The sequence below is a fragment of the Sinocyclocheilus rhinocerous genome, unplaced genomic scaffold (assembly GCF_001515625.1).
Source record: "Sinocyclocheilus rhinocerous isolate Xijiao unplaced genomic scaffold, SAMN03320098_v1.1 scaffold538, whole genome shotgun sequence".
Classification (NCBI taxonomy): domain Eukaryota; kingdom Metazoa; phylum Chordata; class Actinopteri; order Cypriniformes; family Cyprinidae; genus Sinocyclocheilus; species Sinocyclocheilus rhinocerous.
In genome coordinates, this window is record NW_015650838.1 from 64919 (window position 1) to 86841 (window position 21923).

The 21923-nt window shown below is 37.4% G+C and overlaps 1 protein-coding gene across 1 annotated transcript in view; it reads right to left on the bottom strand.

Annotated features, from left to right (window-relative positions):
• The window catches only part of LOC107712624 (thrombospondin type-1 domain-containing protein 7A-like), a 122571-nt gene that overhangs the window by 16910 nt on the left and 83738 nt on the right, over nucleotides 1-21923 (bottom strand). The window contains exons 8-20 of the mRNA XM_016517945.1: nucleotides 21171-21198; nucleotides 18939-19054; nucleotides 11971-12103; nucleotides 11223-11326; nucleotides 10065-10259; nucleotides 9048-9314; nucleotides 5643-5821; nucleotides 5288-5293; nucleotides 4313-4446; nucleotides 4049-4202; nucleotides 3094-3235; nucleotides 1160-1275; nucleotides 963-1080 (exon numbers count right to left, since the gene is read on the bottom strand). Of these exons, the coding sequence (XP_016373431.1) occupies nucleotides 963-1080; nucleotides 1160-1275; nucleotides 3094-3235; nucleotides 4049-4202; nucleotides 4313-4446; nucleotides 5288-5293; nucleotides 5643-5821; nucleotides 9048-9314; nucleotides 10065-10259; nucleotides 11223-11326; nucleotides 11971-12103; nucleotides 18939-19054; nucleotides 21171-21198 (1692 nt within the window). The remainder of the gene's footprint in view (nucleotides 1-962; nucleotides 1081-1159; nucleotides 1276-3093; nucleotides 3236-4048; nucleotides 4203-4312; nucleotides 4447-5287; nucleotides 5294-5642; nucleotides 5822-9047; nucleotides 9315-10064; nucleotides 10260-11222; nucleotides 11327-11970; nucleotides 12104-18938; nucleotides 19055-21170; nucleotides 21199-21923) is intronic.

A 21923-nucleotide genomic window follows, 5' to 3' on the forward strand; every position in this document is an offset into this window, starting at 1 on the left:
ATATTCATGAATTAATAATTCACGATATCTGTACTAAAATACTTTTTACTTTGAAAAATACAAAATATAAAAACTTTCATGAAAATAATCATTGTGATGTGTACACTCATGTTTACGTAAAATGTTATTACTTTTTATGTTGCTAACACAATTTTCAGAGTCAGTTAAAATAGTTTAAAATGGCTTTTAAAAATGATAAAATGAACACAAAAAGTGAACTATGAACACAAAAAATACATTACTAAGAACTTGTTTTTTGAACAAATTATTGCCAGTTAATCCTAAAAATGTAAATTTCAGTATGAAAACAGTTATTTGCATTAACAGTTATTTGCATCTGTACAAGCATGAGGACTTTCTGTGAAGGACTACAGATCATCTTTGTGGGAATCCTGCCGCTTGGAGAGAGATTAAAGATGCCACGATGAAATAAACCAGCACAGGTTCATATAGCGGCAGGGTTTGCTCTAGCAGTTGCTGGCCATTGGCTCTCAAAGACCTTGTGCAGTGGAGTGGTCTCTTAGGCCCCAAGCACACAAACATAATGGGCCCCTAATCAATCTTCAGAGCAGATGGAATTACACTCAAGGACATCATTATCCTCCTATAAAATGCTGCTTCTGGGCGATAACACAATTGTTTTCACACCATAATTTTTTTGTGGTTTTAGCCAACGCTTTGGTAATTCTAAGATAGCAGAGAGCTCAGTACAATACTCTAAAACCTGTCATTTGAGGAACCGGTCATGTTAGCTAACATCAAAGACTAACATTCTGGACCGCAAGACCCAAACACCCTCCTGAGGCTTTTGATTTTGTCTGAAACAGACTGACAGACTGCTGAGAGTGTGAATTAACCAAACCATGCAAATTTAATAATGTCACAAAAACTGTGAAATTTTACCGTTTTCTGGCATAAATCCAACTTCAAATCAAGGTCTTCAATATGAAGTGTTGGCTTACCTGCAAGACCACAGGTGTGAGAGCATTCAGACCAGGACGACCAATCAGACAGCTGGCAGTTGACAGGGCACTCGACCACACAGGAAGCATTCATCTGCCATTTTTTCTCAAGACCAGGCTAAAAGAAACAAAATCAATTTAGTGGATTTACAACAGAAGCATCACTTGTAAACGATGTCTCGTGAACAGAAAAGTACCTCCTCGCAAAACTTCAGGTCCACAGACTTGCCGTCACTGCGAACACAGTCCAGCATACGTGTCTTGAATCCAACCCCGCATACGGCTCGTTCCCTCAGCTGACATGTGCTCCAGTCTGGATGGGAAATATAAAAAATTATTCTAAAAAATATTCTAATATTCCTCTGACCAATTATTTCAAATTAATCATGTGAAAATTCAACGCACTGTTTAATGTCTCATACCTGGCACCTCTGCATTGTTATTGTCAACTAAAACTAAAACTATTAAAAATCTAAATACATTTTAATTAATAAAATTAGATGAATTAAATAAACTTAAAAAAAAAACTTAAATTAAAATTGTTGCCTTGGCAACTACGTTTAAGCTGAAGTACTAAAATTACTAAAACTAAAACTGAAATAAAGCTAAATAGAAATATAGATTTTTGAAAAATTTAAAATAATAATAAAAATGATAAAGCACATAAAATTACAGAAACTACTACTACTATAATTATTATTATTTTCATTACTAAAATGAAAATGAAAATGCAAAACATAAAAATAAAAGCTAATAAATACTATTATAGTATATTACTAAAAGCAGAATACTAAAATAACGCCTATTTCACAATGCATTTGTTCCAAATCAAATGTAATGTGAAATCGAAATAACAAAATTATTCTTAGAGGAGAAAATATATAAAATGTTTTATTTATATTTGAATATTTTATTTATATTTTATTATAATAAATTAATGATATGTTATGGCAGTAGCACTACATTTAAATTACATTTATGCATTTGGTAAATAATTGTATCCAAAGCAACTCGCATTGCATTCAGGATATACTGTATTGTACATTTCATTATTTTATGCATTCCCTAGGATTCTACCACCATGCAAAAGCTATTGTTTGATCGAAAATAATACTGTTATGAAGTTGAAATTAGTTGATAATCAGTATTAGGAAAAGTCAAGAGCTGAAAATGTTGTCATTAATTACTCACCCTCATGTTGTTCCAAACCCGTAAGACCTCTGTTCATCTTCGGAACACAAATTAAGATACTTTTGATGGAATATGAGGGCTCTCTGACCCTACCATAGACAGCAAGGTAACTACCACGTTCAAGGTCCAGAAAAGTACCAAGATAGTTCCAAACCCGTAAGACCTCCATTCATCTTCAGAACACAAATTAAGATAGCTCACTGACTCTCCCATAGACAGCAAGAGTCCTTACACGATCAAGGTCCAGAAACGTAGCAAGGACATCTGTAAAATAATCCATGTGCCATCAGGGGTTCAACCATAATTTTAAGAAGCTATGAGAATACTTTTTGAGCGCAAAAGAAAAAAAAAACGACTTTATTCAACAATTCGTCTCCTCCGCATCACCCTAGCGCCATTTTGGAGAGTATCCACTGAACGTAAATTGCGTATGCTGTTTTGTGTCAGCTGCGCCACGCGGATACGCTGTTTTCGTTCAAATCAAAGCGTAAACGTCGTAAACAGCATATCCGCGTGCTGGAGGAGACGAATTGTTGAATAAAAATCGTTTTTTTTTCTTTTGCACTCAAAAAGTATTCTCGTAGCTTCGTAAAATTATGGTTGAACCACTGATGTCACATGGATTATTTTACCGATCTCCTTGCTACGTTTCTGGACCTTGATCGTGTAAGGACCCTTGCTGTCTATGGGAGGGTCAGAGAGCTCTCAGATTCCATCAAACATATCTTAATTTGTGTAACGAAGATGAACGGAGGTCTTACAGGTTTAGAATGACATTAGGGTGAGTAAATAATGCCAGAATTTTATTTGGGTGAACTATCCCTTTAAGAGGCCAGGTGACAGATGAATAGCCACATTTGTCAAATCATATAGTGATTTTTTAGTCTTCGCATGTATCTGGTAGCCAGCATGTTCTAGTTAAATTTCAGTCAATATTTACCTGTAATATTATAGGAGTAATGGAAGCAGTTGGTGTTCAGGGTGCATATTTCTTTCTCTGTAGTTGAAGGACACTGTTTCCTTTCCCCAGGCTGACGTATAGGGCTGGCAGTCCTCTGTCTTGTACTATTGACATTGCATGGCTTCAAAAAAAAACAAAAAAAAAAACAGAACAAAACAAAGCTTTCAATGAACAAACGATGATCAATGAACAACAAAAGAACAATCAAATGGACAAAAGAGAGGACTTGAAATATTCAGCATATGTGCAGCAGATTAATTTCGCTTTCACATTTCCTTGTTATTTCAGACATTGGCAGCTCTTTCTGAGGGAAATAAATTCCTCTCTGATGTCATGTGTAAGATGTTTTAAGCCTTCCCGCATTTTCAACACAGGGATACTCTGAGTATCCATGGCAATTAGCTACCCTTGCAGTTTGGTGGCAGTGTGCCTGGGAATCACACTGAGACAGACGTGAGTAACCCTCCCCCCGAGAGATTCCTCAGTAATACCTATACACACACTTATGCCACTGCAAACTATTTGTTGTGTGAACTCGCAACCCACTCCAAGCAGCCAACCCCTGCCATACACAACACCATCCTCAGTTTTCTTATTTTGCCGTTCATTTACCATCTGCCTGTGCATGGCCGATCAAAAATGTTTGATTGGTGTTGAGCAGCTCTGAAGAACATGCTGTGTCTCAAATCCTCCTCTGCAGGAGATGGAAAAATAGGAGGAAGAGGTTCCAGCCTGGCTAATCTGCATGCATTTAAACTGATCATATAAAGGTTGGGCTTTCAGGGGACGTTTGCATTGAAAAGTGTTGCAGTCAGCTTCATCATACACACCACACATGGAAGAACTGATTATCCATCACATCACTGTAGAGGGAAAATAGGATTGTGTGCTATACTGAACATTAGATGTGCTCCTGATCAATGTTTCCTCTCACCAATAGGCATCGACTCCAAGGGCCCCAGTCAGTCAAAACGCAGTCCCCAGGACAGGGCAACTTGCTCTCTCGGGCTCCAAGCGGCATCTCCTCTGGATCACAGAGATAGTCTTCTACAGGGTCTGAAGGTCCATCAACAGTGTTTTGCATGCACCTTCATGAAAAGAAACATCTGTTAGGACCACCATGAACTTTGATTGTACTTTCTAAAAAAGCTGTGTTAAGTAGTAATACTGTTGCTAATGTTGTTTGAGTCAGTCATACCTAACTTTCCTCGTCTGTACACCTTCCCCGCAGTTCTCCTTCAGATCAACATTACTGACCTTCCAGACACTCCACGGCTCAGCCACCCAGACATACTGACTGCAGTCACTCAGACAGGGTACCACTTCATACACCTGAGAAACACCACAGAGGTTTCAGCTTGTTCGCCAACTTTTTGGGGAATAATCCTATTTATAAAGCTTTATTGGTACACTTTACAGGTTTTATTCAATCAACATTTGTTCGTTCTTCAGTTATCATGAATTAACAGTGAAATAACAATTATTTAGAGCATTGATTAATTTAGATAAATAGGTAAATGCTTTTATTCATCAAAGAATCCTGAAAAAAAAAATGTTTCACCAAAATCATTTGCACCAAATCTGTATATTAGACTGATTTCTGAAGACTGGAGTAAGGGCTGCTAAAAAAATCAGCTTTGCAATCACAGGAATTAATTACATTTTAAAATATTTTAATTTGTTAAATTAGAAAACAGTTATTTGAAATTGTAATACTATTTCATGATATTACTGTTTTTTTACTGTATTTTGCAGCCTTGCTAATCATAAGAAACTTCTTTCAAAAACATTTTAAAAAATCTGACCAACCTCAAACTTTTGAACGGTAGATAATATATTACCTAATATGAATTAATTATCTAAAATTAACTAATTTATGTTATTACTGATGTTAATTAAAAATATCTCAACAAGAAAACTAACATTAAAAAGGTAATTTTCCTTTCAGTTACATCACCTACTTAATATTCATGAGCTAAGCCAATCAGGTTTATAATGAGTCCTGTTACTTTTGAGATCATTCCTATGTCCTTGGACTTCAAAGTCATACATTTATCAAAATCTTGAATTAATAATTGATCAAAACTGATTATCATCAAAATATTATCATTCAAAAATAATTGGTTAATCACGTGTGCACAATCATCAATCATTTAAAACCTGAGATTTTTACCTGAGCCTGTTGCAGGATTCCCGCCATGACAAGAGAGAGAGAGAAGATGAAAGGGAGAAATGCGGGAAAACAGAGAAGTTGTTACATGCCATTCATTAGTCACTTCCAAAACCTCAGAAGATCGTTTGATGCTGTGGAAATTCACATAATCTTTAATGATCTAAAGCTATGATGCACAAACAATATCCCATGATTACAGTATATGAACATATTAGTAAACCCCATTGCTCTGCATTAAAGAAACATGTTATTCCGTTTAGTCCTTTGATCAATAATTTACAGCACCCCAGTAATTCATCATCAAAACAAGACAAGCACATATTCATTAAAAAAATATAACCGGGTCCCTGCATACCTGATTAACATGGTCCAGTTTGGGGCAGGGTCTGCCACCGTTATAAGGTTTCTCCCGAAGCCACTTGGACCGTACTTTGACTCCACTGCCACAGGACTTACTGCAACGGGACCAGTTTGACCACTCGCTGAGCTTACAGTCAGATGGACATGGAATGATACACGCTTCCTCTATGTAACCTTCAAGAGCCAAAAGAGAGAAGAATGAAACTTAGCATTTCTATTATAATGAGTAAAACCAACATGATACAGTTATGATGCTGGTTACTGGAGTAAGCCTAATAAATTGTGACAGATGAAACAGTGTTAAGGTCAAGGTTGTGGCATTTGCACTGATATGGTCTGCTGAAGTTTCATTTTACATCACAACTTGCAAAGGTTATAGTTTGTTTCTGGAATGGGAAAGCTATGTTAGACAGCTCAAGTCCTGAACATTTCAGAGGATTATTCAAACAGCATAATACTTTGCTCCTTCAAACCTACAAGCACAAAAATATCTGATTTAAATTGGATGATTGATGTTTAAAAAGCTGCAATAGCTGAGCATGAAACATGAAGTTTGCTGATGAAAAAGCAAAGGAATAAATGGTACATGAGTAGATGGTATTTATAAATGATCACCAATATAAAATTTTGTATTTACTCAGAATGTTTTAAAGATTATTTAAATATATTAATGTGGTAAAAAAAAAAAAAAAAAAAAAAAAAAAAAAAAAAAAAAAAAAAAAAAATTTAAGTTGTCAAATATCAAAGGATGGTGACCAGTGAATAATTTAGGCCTTATTCTCACACAAAGCTATTGTCGGACTTTAGAAGACTTGACTTGAAATATACGACATGAATCACTTTTAATACTAAATTTCGAACTTTAGGAGCAAAATGTTGGTCATCATGGAAATTATGCCACAGTTGAGATACAGACGTACATTGTATAAAAAAATTATAAATAATTTTCAAAAAAAAAAAAAAAAGATTTAAAAGTCAATGTGATTCAAAGCATGAATTTTGTCATGAAATAAAAATGGTAATTGCAACTTTTGGTCGCACAGTTCTGGCTTTATTTCTCACAATTCTTATGTTATACTGAATCTCACAATTTTGACTTTTATTCTCAGAATTCTGTGCTAATTAAAAAGTTAAACCTGCAAATTTAAACCTGCAAAAACTTAGAATTCCAAGAAAAAGTCGGAATTCTGAGATGTTAACTTATATCATGAGAAATAAACACACAATTGTGAAAAATAAAGTCAAAATTATGTGTTATGAACTTACAATTCTGAGAAAATAAGTCCGAAGTGAGATATAAACTCGGAATTGAGAGAAATAAAGTCAGAATTATGTGTTATAAACTTACAATTCTGAAAAAGTAAGTCCACATTGTGAATATATAAATTCATAATAGTGATAAAGTCACAATTGTTAGATAAAAAGTTTTTATTTTTATTTGTTTTTTTAATTATCTGGAAGACAGGGGCTTCCACATTAACTGCTCCAATGGTGGTAAAAATCTTCACTTTAGATCATTTGTAATTGTACATTTTAGAAAATGTAATTTTAAAATTAAAATTAAGAAATTGAAATCTCATTTAAATGAACACAGTTGACATTTTTTTATAGTGGCACTAAATTAATAAAGTTTAATGATTAAAAAGTTAATTTTTGTTAACATTTTGTTAAACACCTTAATATTGTTAAAGAGATTCTCATTCAAAACTCTTTGAAAAAATTGTTTTTTCTTACATAGTCTGTATCAATAATAAATTGGACAACACAAGGTTATTCTTATACACAGACATGAATATACACACCATCAAAAAAAAAAAAAAAAAAGTCAAGATATCTGTATATAGTTACACTTTTGAACCAGAATCCCTATCACAGAAATTTGGATTAAACACGCTCAACCCCGCCCCCCCTACAAATCGCCTTGGGCAACATGTCAGTCTGGCAGCCTCACAAAATGGCAACTATGTTTCAAATCATGAGGGGTATGAGGTCTGATTGGAGTGAGGGATGTCTCAGAGGAAGCAGGAAGAGCACATCTTCACTCTAGGAATGCCGAGTCTTTAAGTCAGTCTCAAGCCTCCAGCTGAGAGCGTACAATCCATACTAGAGGATTGTGACTCATAAAGAGAGAGGCCTTAACAGTGGCGTGCTCGGGGGCGGGGGGCGTTGGGGACTCGAGCCCCTGCCCATTTAATCGCAGACGCTAAAGTGCCCTTTCGGTCTGCGATTTCCACCGGCGGGAACACAGAGCTCATGCATTGGCCATGAGCTTCCACATGCCTTCATCTAACGCTGTAGTTTGCCACAGTCTAATCTCGGGCTCAGAGGAACGGATTGCCAAACACTCATTTCTGAGCTCCTTGCTGCAGGAGGTGGCAAGAGGTGCGGAGCGCCCAATTAGATCACGAACACTGTTGCGGAAAGCTGATTTTCTATTAAGACAAGCTCTTTGCTTTATTTACTTGAGATGGACTAACTATAAGGAACGATTTTGATAGATATGAATGCTTCAATCGTGCATTATGTAATTAAAAGCAAAATTACATAGGATATTACTGTACATCTTGTTTTTTGACAAATTTCTCACAAAAAGTGAGTTTATGCTTAAAACAAGAAGAACAATGGGGTAAGAAAAATACATTTATTATAAAGGGAAAACAAGATTTCTCAATTTAGATTTTTTTTTTTAGAAAACAAAACTTGATATAACTTAAATTAACATAATAGATATATAGTACATTTAAGAATAGTATGAAGAATATTTAGATTTACTTGAAAATGAGACAAAAAAGACAAAACTACTCTCTACTCTAAACAATTTTTTCCCTGTGCAAAAATCTGACTGCATTTTAAATAATAGGAGAAAACAGATGAGACTTTTATTTCTTTTGAGGTTAATTGTATTATATAAATGAAATCTGTTTTCATAAAAAATATTTGGTTTAATTTTCCACTCACATTTCTCTTCACATGAAATGTTATTTTGTAAAATTATTTTGTATTTATTTTGAAGAGGTATTAGTATTATTCGTGTAGTATTATTATTTTTTATAAAAAATTTTAGTATAAATAAAAAAAAAATTTAAATAAAAGTTATATTTTTATTGGATGGTTATTTTGTGTAAAAAGAAGTTGAACAAAACAAATGAATCTAACAATAAAATATCGCCTAAATTTACAAGATGATATTTCTGTCAAAAAACAAAACAAAGACAAACAAAAACGTGTGTAAAAATGTACACTCTTCTCGACACAGTAACGCTGGCTCAACCAATGACGTGAGTATGGGGCGGGACAATCTGTTTGTCTGACCAATGGCAGATAAGCAGATAAATTAATCCTTATTTTTACAATGACACTAGTGGCGCAGGAATGATACACCTAAGCTTTTTTCACCCACCGTGACTGTTGCAACGTGACGTCTCCACGAGGCGGTTGTCCTGGTCGTAGCACACCATGGCTTGAAACCGGTAACCCTGGCCACACTCCTTGATATCACCTTGCACTTTCATACCCAAAAGGCCCTCTACTCGCCCACCCTCGGGCAGGATGCAGTCGGACCAGTTCCCCACGGGCTGGGCATTGTACTTGTTGCAGGGGCAGTACTGGGTTTCACTCAGAGGATACATCTGTGTGTTTTTACATTGTTCTCTCTTTTTGCTTTTACCTATGCCAGAAAAATCACACAAACATACACTATTTTAAGATGTTAGATCAAAAGTCATAAGGTCATGTTATCCATTTAAATATGCTTTCATATTCAGGGAAATAAATATTTTGTAATAATATGATACGGAACGCACCGCTAACAGAATGATCCTCCTTTGGTCCAAACATACTGATCTGGTAATCATGAGTAAGTAGACTTATCCAAATTGAAAGACCTATTGCACTAATCTTATGTAATCCCTTTGCAAAGTTGCTTGACTTGCAGCAGGTCATCTAAAGGGCAAATAGGTCTTTGGCACACGCACTGTATTTTGTTAACCTCTAAATAACCGACTAAGCTTCCCATGGTACATTGTACTAAAGGTCAAACCACATTTCTGGCTCAACTGAGGTACAGGCATATGCATCTAACAAAAAACATTTTGCAAAAGTATTTGGAACACAGAGGGTTTTCTTCAAATTAATCAATCCTCATCACACAAGAGACTTGATTTTGTCACTACCACTGTAAAACAATACACACGTCAGCAAACTTAAAAAAATAAATAAAATGAATTAAGAAATGTTTCTTGAGCAGCAAATTGGCATATTAGATCAAGGAGCATGTGACACAGGCTGCTAAAATGCATCTGAAGGAATCATAAAGCAAATGTGCTGTAAAACATCAAAGATGTAGGTGAGAAGAGCTTGTTTGATGACTTGACATCAGGAAGCCTTAAGATTTAGACTCACTAAATCCAGCACTTACCAACAAGGGTCCTTTTCCTAGTTCGGACACCCACACAATCAGCAGCGCAGGATGAGAATTTGGACCAGGTAGTCAGCTGGCAGTCATCCTGACATGGAAGCTGGCAGGACTGAGTGAGTTGAGGCATAGGACCCGCAAACTTAAGACAGGCCGCAACGTCTGCAGGTCCACCATCCAACTTCTTACATGATACGGCTGAGGGAGAAAAGACGAAGGCCAATAGTTAACCAATAGTACCGCCAGAAAAAGAAACAAAACTAAAAAAAAAAAAAAAAACTTCTCTAAATTAATACAAATAAATATCAGTCCACTCTCACCTATAAAGCTGCACATATAAAATAAAGATAACTATCTTGTGATGGATTACACGAGAGGGCAGTTAAATGCCTATTGACTCAAGCAGCCAGACGGATCCAGATTTATATCATTGAATGAGGGTAAAAGCTATTGTATTGTATTGCTTTTTCAGTCATGCCGGCATAGTGAGGGATACTATTACGTGAAATGGTTGTTAACGTAAGCAATGCCGAGAAGTTGATATCTACTGTAAAGAAGCTTTCTGCAGTACTGTATGTGATTTTAAGAAAAACCTGCAGACTGTACTTTTTCTTTCACTTAAAGGCCAAAATATGCTCACACCATCCATTTTTATAAGCAAGATACTGCATTTCTCTTTTAGTACTGTTTAAAATTTTAACCCAAGTTAAAGGTTCCCACATAAAACACTTTCATGACAGTGGAACCTTCCAAATGTAGTGAATGCATCTCTAGTTGTCTCCAGTTGTATAGCACAAGACTCTCATCTTTCATTTTCAAATATGTTTTTCAAAACACCACACTAATAGCCTGCATTTGAACCCTGAAAGGGTTTACTGGTAAGAGTCAGAGCAAAGGATATCACTTGTGACTGCTTCAGACAGCTTCCTGAATCTCTTATAGAACATTTCATTTAAATCCAGAAGCGCTTACACAACCCTTTGATGGTAACACTCAGTCACAGATCAAATTACTACCAATCTCATGCGTTTACCACACGCTTACCCATCACCCCAGCTTCAATGTGAAACATTGCTACACGCACCTACAAAATTTTATTGACATTAAAAGATGTTGCACCTTAGTAGCCATTTTAGGTTGATGTTGAGGGTTTTTCTGTACCTCTAGCCTGTAGTCCTGGTCCACATGTCTCTTGTGCTCCAGGACTGTCCTGACGAATGGCCCAGGGCACAAGCTGACACCTGCGCCACTTGTGGGTTTTCCACCTATTGTGCAAAAGCAATTTGTATATATATATATGACCCTGGACCACAAAACCAGTCATAAGGGTAAATTTTTCGAAATTGAGATTTATACATCATCTGAAAGCTGAATAAATAAGCTTTCCATTGATGTATTGTTTGTTAGGATAGGACAATATTTGGAAATATTTGAAAATCTGGAATCTGAGGGTGCAAAAAAATCAAAATATTGAGAAAATCACCTTTAAAATTGACCAAATTAAGTTCTTAGCAATGCATATTACCAATCAAAAATGAAGTTTTAATATATTTACAGTAGGAAATTTACAAAATATCTTCATGGAACATGATCTTTACTTAATATCCCAATGATTTTTAGCCTAAAAGAAAAATCTATCATTCCCCAGCGACTTAAGACTGGTTTTGTGGTCCAGGGTCATATGTAACACTGGCCTCTCTCTCTCGCTCTATATAATAATTTATTATGTATACAGAAAATTGTATATATAGTGTATAGATATATAGATATCACACACACATTTAATATATTTTTATTTTACTATTTTATTACATTTATTATTATATTACATTTACAATTTATATAATTTCAGTGTAGACTGATTTTATGAAATTTTTGTACTATAATTTCAAAGAGGTATTATGTTCACCTGTAGCCTGAACAAACAACTGAGGCATCACATTCCTTCTCCTGGAAGAGCACTTCTGGACAGTCTTGGCCCCCGTTAACTGGAAGCTGAATGATAATGCGCTTCCTTGATTGCTTCTTTTTGACAGCACCACCTGGATATACACAAGAGGATGGACAGAAAATATGAAACTGTCATGAATAAATATAGAAAATCTTGCAAAATCTTGCAATGCAAAAACGTCATTCCTACTCACAAATCTAATCAGTACACAAGTATCTGTATGACTGTGCTGCATTTAACAAGGTTTTCAGACAATCCAAAGCACTTTATAGCTCTGAAAATGGCATTACATCACAACTACCATCTGCTTTGTGGTTTAATGACTTCAACATTAAGTACAATTGAGAAATGAAATAATGATAATAAGGCCACAATTCTTAGCCTTTTATTTATAATAAACTCAGTTTAGTTCTCCACAGGATGAAGGCATCTATTAATATGTGCATCTGATTATTTGTTCTTTTTATAGCGTTTTCACTCTGTTCTTCCGCAAAGCACAAACTTTGAGATCGGTTCTCTTTGTAAAAATGTAAAAGTTAGTAAAAATCACATACATAAAATATTTACTGTAAATGTAACAAGTACTACAAAGAAGAAAATCAACGAGGGAAGTGAAAATCTGCTCAGTGTTCAGTGAAGAAGAAACTGTCAAGCAGATGGTCTTTAATAAAATTGATGATCTTGATGGAAAGATGGCGCCAGTGTCGGCATGCCGTCTGCTGCTCTCTTATTTGATAGTCTGGTTGCTTGTTTTGTATTCAAACTGTGGCGCCCTTGTGGTTTATGATCGCCAGACTCTTTTGGACATTCGATCAACATTTTTTAGCTTTCACAAGTCGGATGTGGAGTGTTTTTAACAAACGTTTTACAACAGACATTCAACAGAGTGCATTCGCCGCTAGCCCCTTAACAACCCACGGAGGAAGCGCAGGAGAAAGCGCGGGTCTCGGGGAGGACGTGCGATCAAGCTGAAAGCCCGTCTACATGCGGGCTGTATTTCAAGCCCTTTTCTCGAGCCGCTCTATGGCGGCTCCGTGGTCTGGCGTCTCTTGGATCAGACTCACCGGTGGCTTCGACCTGTTCTTCCCCTGTTCCCGCCCTCCGTCTCTCGGGTTGGCCTTCCTCGGATCGGCCGCTATCTTCGGAGAACTGGAGCGGCTCCTGGTATGCTGCGTCCGCTGTGCAGAGTGTCACTCTCTTGGATCAGGCTCACCGGTGGCTTTGACCTGTTCTTCCCCTGTTCCCGCCCTCCGTCCCTTGGGTTGGCCTTCCTCGGATCGGCCGCTATCTCCGGAGAACTGGAGCGGCTCCTGGTATGCTGCATCCGCTGTGCAGAGTGTCACTCTCCCCCGGCGCTGTCCCTCCACCCAATATGGTTTTAATCAACGCTCGTTCAGTGGTGAACAAGACTTTTCTGCTGAATGACTTCTTCTCTTCACACAATTTGGATTTTATGTTTATAACTGAATCATGGATTAAGGATGGCGATTTTACCCCTTTCTCTGAATTGGTCCCGGTTGACTGCACATTTTTTAACTCACCTCGCCAAAATGGACGAGGGGGTGGGTTAGTGACTGTTATGAAAAACTCTCATCGTGCGCAATGTCGCTCTGTCCCTGTGGATTATTTATACTAGTTTTGAAGCTCAACTTCTCCATCTTGACTGGAACGGTCCTGTCTGCTTAGCAAATCCTTTATTTCTTAATATAATTGATGCTTTTAACCTGATACAGTGGGTTAAAAGCCCCACTCATATCACTCATATCACTCTGGACCTTGTTCTTTCTTATGGGGTTGATCTTACTGATGTTACAGTTTCTGATTATATGCTCTCTGATCACAAGCCTATTTTATTTTCCATGTCTCTTCCGAGTCTTTCTCGTGTCTCTACTAAAGTAATATCTCTGTCTCGGGTTTATTCTCCTCAGTTCAGTGTAAATTTTAATCAATCCTTTGCAAAGTCTTGTTCTCATTTACTTCTGGACTCTCCCTTATCGGACTTGGATGCGGAAGAACATCTGAGTCTGTTAAACAGTGCTTGGCTTAATGTAATGAATGTGACTGCTCCGTTAAAGCCTCTCAAGCACAAACCTAAATCTGAATTGTGGCATACTGCTGAAACTCGGCTGCTAAGGCAAACATGTAGAAAGGCCGAACGTAAGTGGAAAAAGGACAATTTACACATTTCATTACAGTTGTTCAAAGATAGTTTATTGGCTTATCAGAGAGCCGCCAAATCGGCTAAGGCGACCTATTTTTCTAATTTGATTCAACATAATCAGTCCAGACCCAAGGTCTTGTTTTCTGTTATAAATTCTGTTGTCAATCCCCCTATCAATACTATGTCTGTTGCCTCTGTCGCTCTTTGTGAAAGCTTCTCAAGGTTTTTTAATATGATCGCCAGACTCTCTTGGACATTCGATCAACATTTTTTAGCTTTCACAAGTCGGATGTGGAGTGTGTTTTTAATAAACCGCATGGACGTTTTACAACGGACATTCCGGAGTGCATTCGCTGCTGGCCCCTTAACAACCCACGGAGGAAGCGCAGGAGAAAGCGCGGGTCTCGGGGAGGACGTGCGATCAAGCTGAAAGCCCGTCTACATGCGGGCTGTATTTCAAGCCCTTTTCTCGAGCCGCTCTATGGCGGCTCCGTGGTCTGGCGTCTCTTGGATCAGACTCACCGGTGGCTTCGACCTGTTCTTCCCCTGTTCCCGCCCTCCGTCTCTCGGGTTGGCCTTCCTCGGATCGGCCGCTATCTTCGGAGAACTGGAGCGGCTCCTGGTATGCTGCGTCCGCTGTGCAGAGTGTCACTCTCCCCCGGCGCTGTCCCTCCACCCAATATGGTTTTAATCAACGCTCGTTCAGTGGTGAACAAGACTTTTCTGCTGAATGACTTCTTCTCTTCACACAATTTGGATTTTATGTTTATAACTGAATCATGGATTAAGGATGGCGATTTTACCCCTTTCTCTGAATTGGTCCCGGTTGACTGCACATTTTTTAACTCACCTCGCCAAAATGGACGAGGGGGTGGGTTAGTGACTGTTATGAAAAACTCTCATCGTGCGCAATGTCGCTCTGTCCCTGTGGATTATTTATACTAGTTTTGAAGCTCAACTTCTCCATCTTGACTGGAACGGTCCTGTCTGCTTAGGGGTGATCTACCGTCCTCCACATTCAGTTAAGGATTTTCTACAGCAATTCACTGACTTTATTGGTAACATTGTCAATAAATTTGATCGTTTTTTATTGGTGGGCGATTTTAACATTCATGTTTGCTGTCAGTCAAATCCTTTGTAGAGGGAATTCGTCAGTCAAATCCTTTGTAGAGGGAATTCCTTAATATAATTGATGCTTTTAACCTGATACAGTGGGTTAAAAGCCCCACTCATATCCACGGTCATACTCTGGACCTTGTTCTTTCTTATGGGGTTGATCTTACTGATATTACGGTTTCTGATTATATGCTCTCTGATCACAAGCCTATTTTATTTTCCATGTCTCTTCCTAGTCTTTCTCATGTCTCTACTAAAGCGCCATCTCTGTCTCGGGTTTATTCTCCTCAGTTCAGTGTAAATTTTAGTCAATGCTTTGCTAAGTCCTGTTCTCATTTACTCCTGGACTCTCCGTTATCGGACTTGGATGCGGATGAACATCTGAGTCTGTTAAATAGTGCTTGGCTTAATGTAATGAATGTTTGAATGAACCGCTCCTTTAAAGCCTCTCAAGCACAAACCTAAATCTGAATTGTGGCATACTGCTGAAACTCGGCTGCTAAGGCAAACATGTAGAAAGGCCGAACGTAAGTGGAAAAAGGACAATTTACACATCTCATTACATTTGTTCAAAGATAGTTTATTGGCTTATCAGAGAGCCGCCAAATCGGCTAAGGCGACTTATTTTTCTAATTTGATTCTACATAATCAGTCCAGATCCAAGGTCTTGTTTTCTGTTATCAATTCTGTTGTTGATCCCCTGGTCAATACTATGTCTGTTGCCTCTGTCACTCTTTGTGAAAGCTTCTCAAGGTTTTTTAAGGATAAAGTAGTTAAACTAGGACTGGTAGCTTATACTTCCCCTATTGAGTTGCCTCTCCCCCCGCCGTTGTCTGCATCTTGGGATGTTTTTGAACCTGTTTCCCTTCAGTCACTCAAAGACACTATTGCCAAGCTGAAACCATCCTCTTCTTCATATGATGTTATCCACCCTAGATTTTTAAAACAAATTGTTGATTCGGTTGGACCGGGCCTAGTGTCCTTTTTTAATAAGTGTCTTTCAACTGGTGTGGTTCCTGCTCATCTGAAAGTGGCCACTGTCACACCTCTCCTCAAGAAACCTTCACTTGACCTGTCGGTTTAAAAAAATTATCACCCCATCTCTGTTTTACCATTTATCTCCAAGGTTTTGGAAAAGATTGTGTTTTTCCAGCTTCAATCTTTTCTTGCTGTAGTCTGTTTGAGCACTTTCAATCTGGTTTCAAGGCTGCCCACAGCACTGAATCTGCCCTTTTGAGAGTGTTAAACGACATCTTTTTAGCCACTGATACGTGTGACTCTGTGGTCCTCGTTCTTTTAGATTTATCAGCTGCTTTTGACACCATTAATCATTCTATATTAATCAATAGACTAGAATCTTGGGTGGGTCTCTCTGGCACAGTTCTAAAGTGGTTCCAGTCATTTTTATCTGACAGGAAATATGTGGTGAGGCTAGGAGAATTTTTCTCTTCCACGGTTTCTCTCCCCTGTGGTCTTCCGCAAGGCTCAATTTTGGCCCCCACTTTATTTTCGTTGTATATGCTACCTCTGGGCTCCATTTTTAGAAAACACGGGGTGTCGTTTCATTTTTATGCCGACGACACGCAAATCTATTTACCATTTAGGAAGAATGATCCATTGGCGATGACTGCTCTCTCATCTTGCTTAGACGAGGTTAAATCCTGGCGCTCTCAAAATTTTTTATCTTTAAATTAAGAGAAAACTGAGGTGATCGTTTTCGGTCCATCAGAAAATATGAAAGCCCTTAATCTTGACCTAGGACCTTTATCGGCTTTTAGGTCCTCGCAGGTACGGAATCTGGGTGTTCTTTTAGATGACTCGCTAAAATTCGATAAGCAAATTTCCACTGTCATTGGGTCCAGTTTTCATCAGCACCGTACACTTGCAAAAATTAAACACTTTCTCACTGACAAGACTTTGGAGATGGCAGTTCATGCTTTTATTACATCGCGTTTCGATTATTGTAACTCTTTATACTGTGGCATATCCAAAACTCAAATTGCCCGTCTTCAATTGCTCCAGAACGCTGCCTCTAGATTCCTTTTAAAAAAGAAAAAAAGGGACCAAGTCACTCCGCTCTTGAAGGCCCTTCATTGGTTGCCTGTTCAATTTAGAATACATTTTAAAATCGTATTATTTGTTTTTAAATCTCTGCACAATCAAGCACCTGTTTATTTATCTGAATTGCTGTATCGGTATATCCCCTCGAGAAGCCTAAGATCTTGCGACCAGAACCTTCTTTTAATTCCGCATACCAGACTCAAGCGTAGAGGTGACCGTGCCTTCTCAGTAATTGGGCCTCGTCTTTGGAATGATTTGCCAGTGGAGATCAGAACAGCCCTAGCCTGTCTATTTTTAAGTCTCTTTTAAAAACCCATTTGTTTTCATTGGCCTATTAGGATTATTTTCTTGCCTATTGTATTTCCTATCTGTGTTTTAATTTTCTGGTTGCAGTTTTTGTATTACTAAATTTTATGATGATGTTTCTTACTGTGAAGCACTTTGGTCAGTCTTGTGGCTGTTTTAAATGTGCTATTTAAATAAAGTAAACTTGAAACTTGAATAAGTCAATATTTTATATAAAACACACTGGAGTGTGATATTCACTGAGAAAAATTGTTTTAACAGGAAATGCAATGCTTATTTGCTTCATATAACAAATGGCTCAGATATTGGCAGCTTCTTATAATATTTGTTCTGGTTCCTATAGGCAGAGTTGCCAAGCAACAAAACCTCATTATAGTGTTGATAAAGAGCAATTGTGGGAACAAATAAACTGTTTCTAAACACTTCTGATAGAATGCTGAAAGTGACCAATATTAATAAATTTTATGTATTTATGTCAATAAAACTTCAGCCTTTGAGAAACGTTTTTTTAAAAAACGATTTTACTTTAGTTCAAGAGATGCATCAGAAGTTTTACAGTATATGTAAATGCCGGGACACACCAAGCCGACGGTCGGCCGTTGGCCAACGTCGGGCCGACGACGAGCGATGGTCGGGCTAGTTTGTTTGGTGTGTTCCACTCGTCGGCTATCGTCGGGCTCACGTCGGTGGCAGTTTGCCCGATTCAACATGTTGAATCGGCGTCGGCCGGGGCCGTCGGGACCGTCGGCGTGAGTGAGAGCTCTGATTGGATGTTCAGTTTAGCAAACGAGTCAGTGCCCAAGAATTAAAGCGAAAGTGATGAAAACAAGCAGGTAAATGAAGGCGGTACAGACAGAAGGCTGTTTAAATGTTACGTGATTTTCCCCAATCATTCTAATACACAAATGTTTTCATAACAACATGAGCCGCTTAAAATTATTAAAGTTATCATTGGTACTGATATTCAAAATGGTAAGCAAGCGCTGCTTTGTTTACGTTTCGTATATCTGCATTTATCTCGTATATCTTTGTTTCGGTTTCTCCTTTTGAATGACGAATATATACTATTGATAGCTGCTGATATGGACAGTTAATTCCTCTCACGCATGCGCAGAACGCACGTGTTAGTTTGCCGTCGGCTGTAGTCTGTGCGGTCTGTTCGAGTTCAGCTTTTTGGTCCGACGCTGCAGACGTGAGGCGACAACACCGTCGGCTTTCGTCGCCGCTAGTTCTTTGAATTCGGCTTGGTGTGTCCCGGCCATAAGTGTATATTAAAAAGTACCTGTCTGGCAGGTGGAAGGGCAGGGTGTCCAATCACTGTACGGAGTGACAATGCAGTCTCTCTTGCAGGGCAAAAGACATGGTCTTACAGTATCTGGACGCAGACTCTCTGGACACCTGCATATAAAAACAGTAAAACAGCATGTACAGATGCTCAGATTTTCATGAAGCTTAAAGCTAAAGGGAAACAAACCAAATACTAAGACATTCTGAAAATATATTTTTTTATTATTTAATATTATCTCACTTAACTTGCTATGCTGATAATATATATAAAAAGATGTAAATAAAAAATACTAATTAATTAAAATGTATGTATGCTACCAGTCAAATGTTTGGGGTCAGTATATATTTTTTAATTATTTTAATTAATAATTGTATTTATCAAGGATGCATTAAATTGATCAAATGACAGTAAAGACAATTATAATTTTCCAAAATATTTTTATATCAAAGGTTTTATTTTGAAGTTTCTATTAATCAAAAAATTTATTGTTGTTTTCACATAAATATTAAGCAGCACAACATTGATAATAATAAGCAATATTATTTGAGCAGCAAATCAGCATATTAATGATTTCTGAAGGATCATGTGACACTGAAGACTGGACGTAATTTCATAAGTCATAATTTCAACTTTCTATGTCATAATTCCAACTTCTTATGCATGATTCTTTTCTTATGGTGGAAATGGGTTTCCATACAATGAAAATGTTGACTATATTAGAGATATGATTGATATCAGTTGTATTATTAGTACCTTATTACTTAACTAAACTACCTAATACCAAGTATTTTTATATCAAGCATTTTGAAGCAATGGTTCCTTTAAAAATGAAAATTTGCTGAAAATCTTCTCAGAATGACAGTTCAAACAGCTGATAAAACCTTACAATAATCCACAAGTATCCACACAACTCCAGTCCATCTGGAAGTGTGTCCAAACTGTGTGTTTATATGAAAAAAATAAAAATAAATCCATGTTTTAACTTTAAACGGTCACTTCTGGCCAAATTATGAGTCCATGATTCATAATAATGTCTTCTCCAGTGAAAAAGTCCATCCCCTGTTGTTCTCTCACATTAAAATCTACTAACAAATTTGATTAGAACTGTTTGGACAGTTTTCACTTGTAAGCATTGTTTGATTTGGGCATGTTTCTCTGTTGATTCAGATTAGATAACTTTTTCAGTGGAGAAAGCAATATTATGGATACAGGACTTGTTTTGTAGCCGCAAACAACTGTTTAAAGGGGTCATATGATGTTGCTAAAAAGAACATTATTTTATAACCATGACTGTTAGAATAAGAGCTTCTCCTAGATTTACTTTGCTTGGTTTTCATTACAACCTGCAGTCACACGTAAAGCACCAGAGTCCCCCATGGAGTGGTCAGCCATTATCTCAATGGTGCACATTAACAACTGCACACCGATCAATGAGAAAATGGTAAACCGGTGAATGAGAAAAATGGACAAACCATGTATCAAGCAGTGCTCCTTGTTCAAGAGCACCAAAAATAATGAATAATTGACTCATCCTTTGTAGCAATGAAGCACACAGTCCTTCAGCATCTAATTTATAGTAATGGAAAAATTGAAATCGCATCATATGACCCCTTTAAAGTTAAAAATGTCTTGATGGAATTGTTTCTTACAAACATGCAGCTTTTCACTTCACAAGACATTAATTGATAGACTGGATATGTGTGGATTACTTGTGGTATTATTGTTATGTTTTTATCAGCTGTTTAGACTCTTGTTCTGACGGCACCCATTTACTGCAGAGGATTGGTGAGCAAGTGATTTAACGCCAAATTTCTCCAGATCTGTTTTGATGAAGAAACTAAATCTTTTACATCTTAAATGGCCTTAAGGGATAGTTCACCTTCAGTTGCTGTTTCCCATACTATGGAAGTCAATGGGGACCAGCAACTGAAGGTGAACTATCCCTTTAGGGTGAATACACTTTCTGCAAATGTTCATTTTTGGCTGAATTATTATTTTAAATGACTACCTTAATATAATTGTAGAGAAGTAGCCTACATACTGTATAACATCTAGAAATACTGCACAATGTGAGTTTGACGAATGATACGGATTCAAATAAGACCATACACATTCATTCAAATAAGTTCCCCAAACTCCTCCCCCACACCCCCAATATATATATTTATAGTTGACTATTATCACACACTTCATTAGACATGTGAGAACCATTAAAAAAACACTTGCCGTGAGCAGCACAGCCACAGTAATGGCCCTGAAAGCGAGAAAAAATTATTTACAGTTATAAAAGGAGGGTTATTTGACTTCTAAAGCATCTCATAGTGGTTCAGGGCATGCCAGGGCAATGCATTAGCAGAGCTTCAAAAAGCTGCACCAGAATCTGCACATTGTTTCAAATGGGGATTATCACTCCCTCCGGTTATTTATTGACCTGTGACTCCTAATCCTTTGTACAATTACAAAAGTAAGTCCGTGCACAGCTCAGAGTAATTGCATGTTCTTGGTCCATCTTTGCACCATTAAGAACTGCAGTTCATACTGCGGCTCCCGACATCCACATTTAGTGTTAATCTTCTCTTCATGTAGGACATAGTGATGTCTGCATGACATCCTCAAGAACCGGTGTATTTGAAATCGTTAAGCCCTCCACTTAGAAAGAGCAAATATGTGTTACATATCGGACCATGCATTAAAATGTAAAATCATAAATATGTTAACAATCCATTAAGATTGTATCCTTTTTATATACCCTGGGATGACAATAGTGAAAGAAGTTTTCCAGGGCTCTGAACAAGGATCAGTTGACTGGTTTACCACTGAAATGATGCTGGTGCTCAGTCTGGAGATCTGTAAACCGAACAGTCGCAATGAAGGACTTGAGAATTGAATGATGATGTAATTGCAAGTTATGTTACTACATCACAACCTGCCCAAGAATACGTCTTATGAGACTAAATTTTAAAATCCAAAGTTTGATTC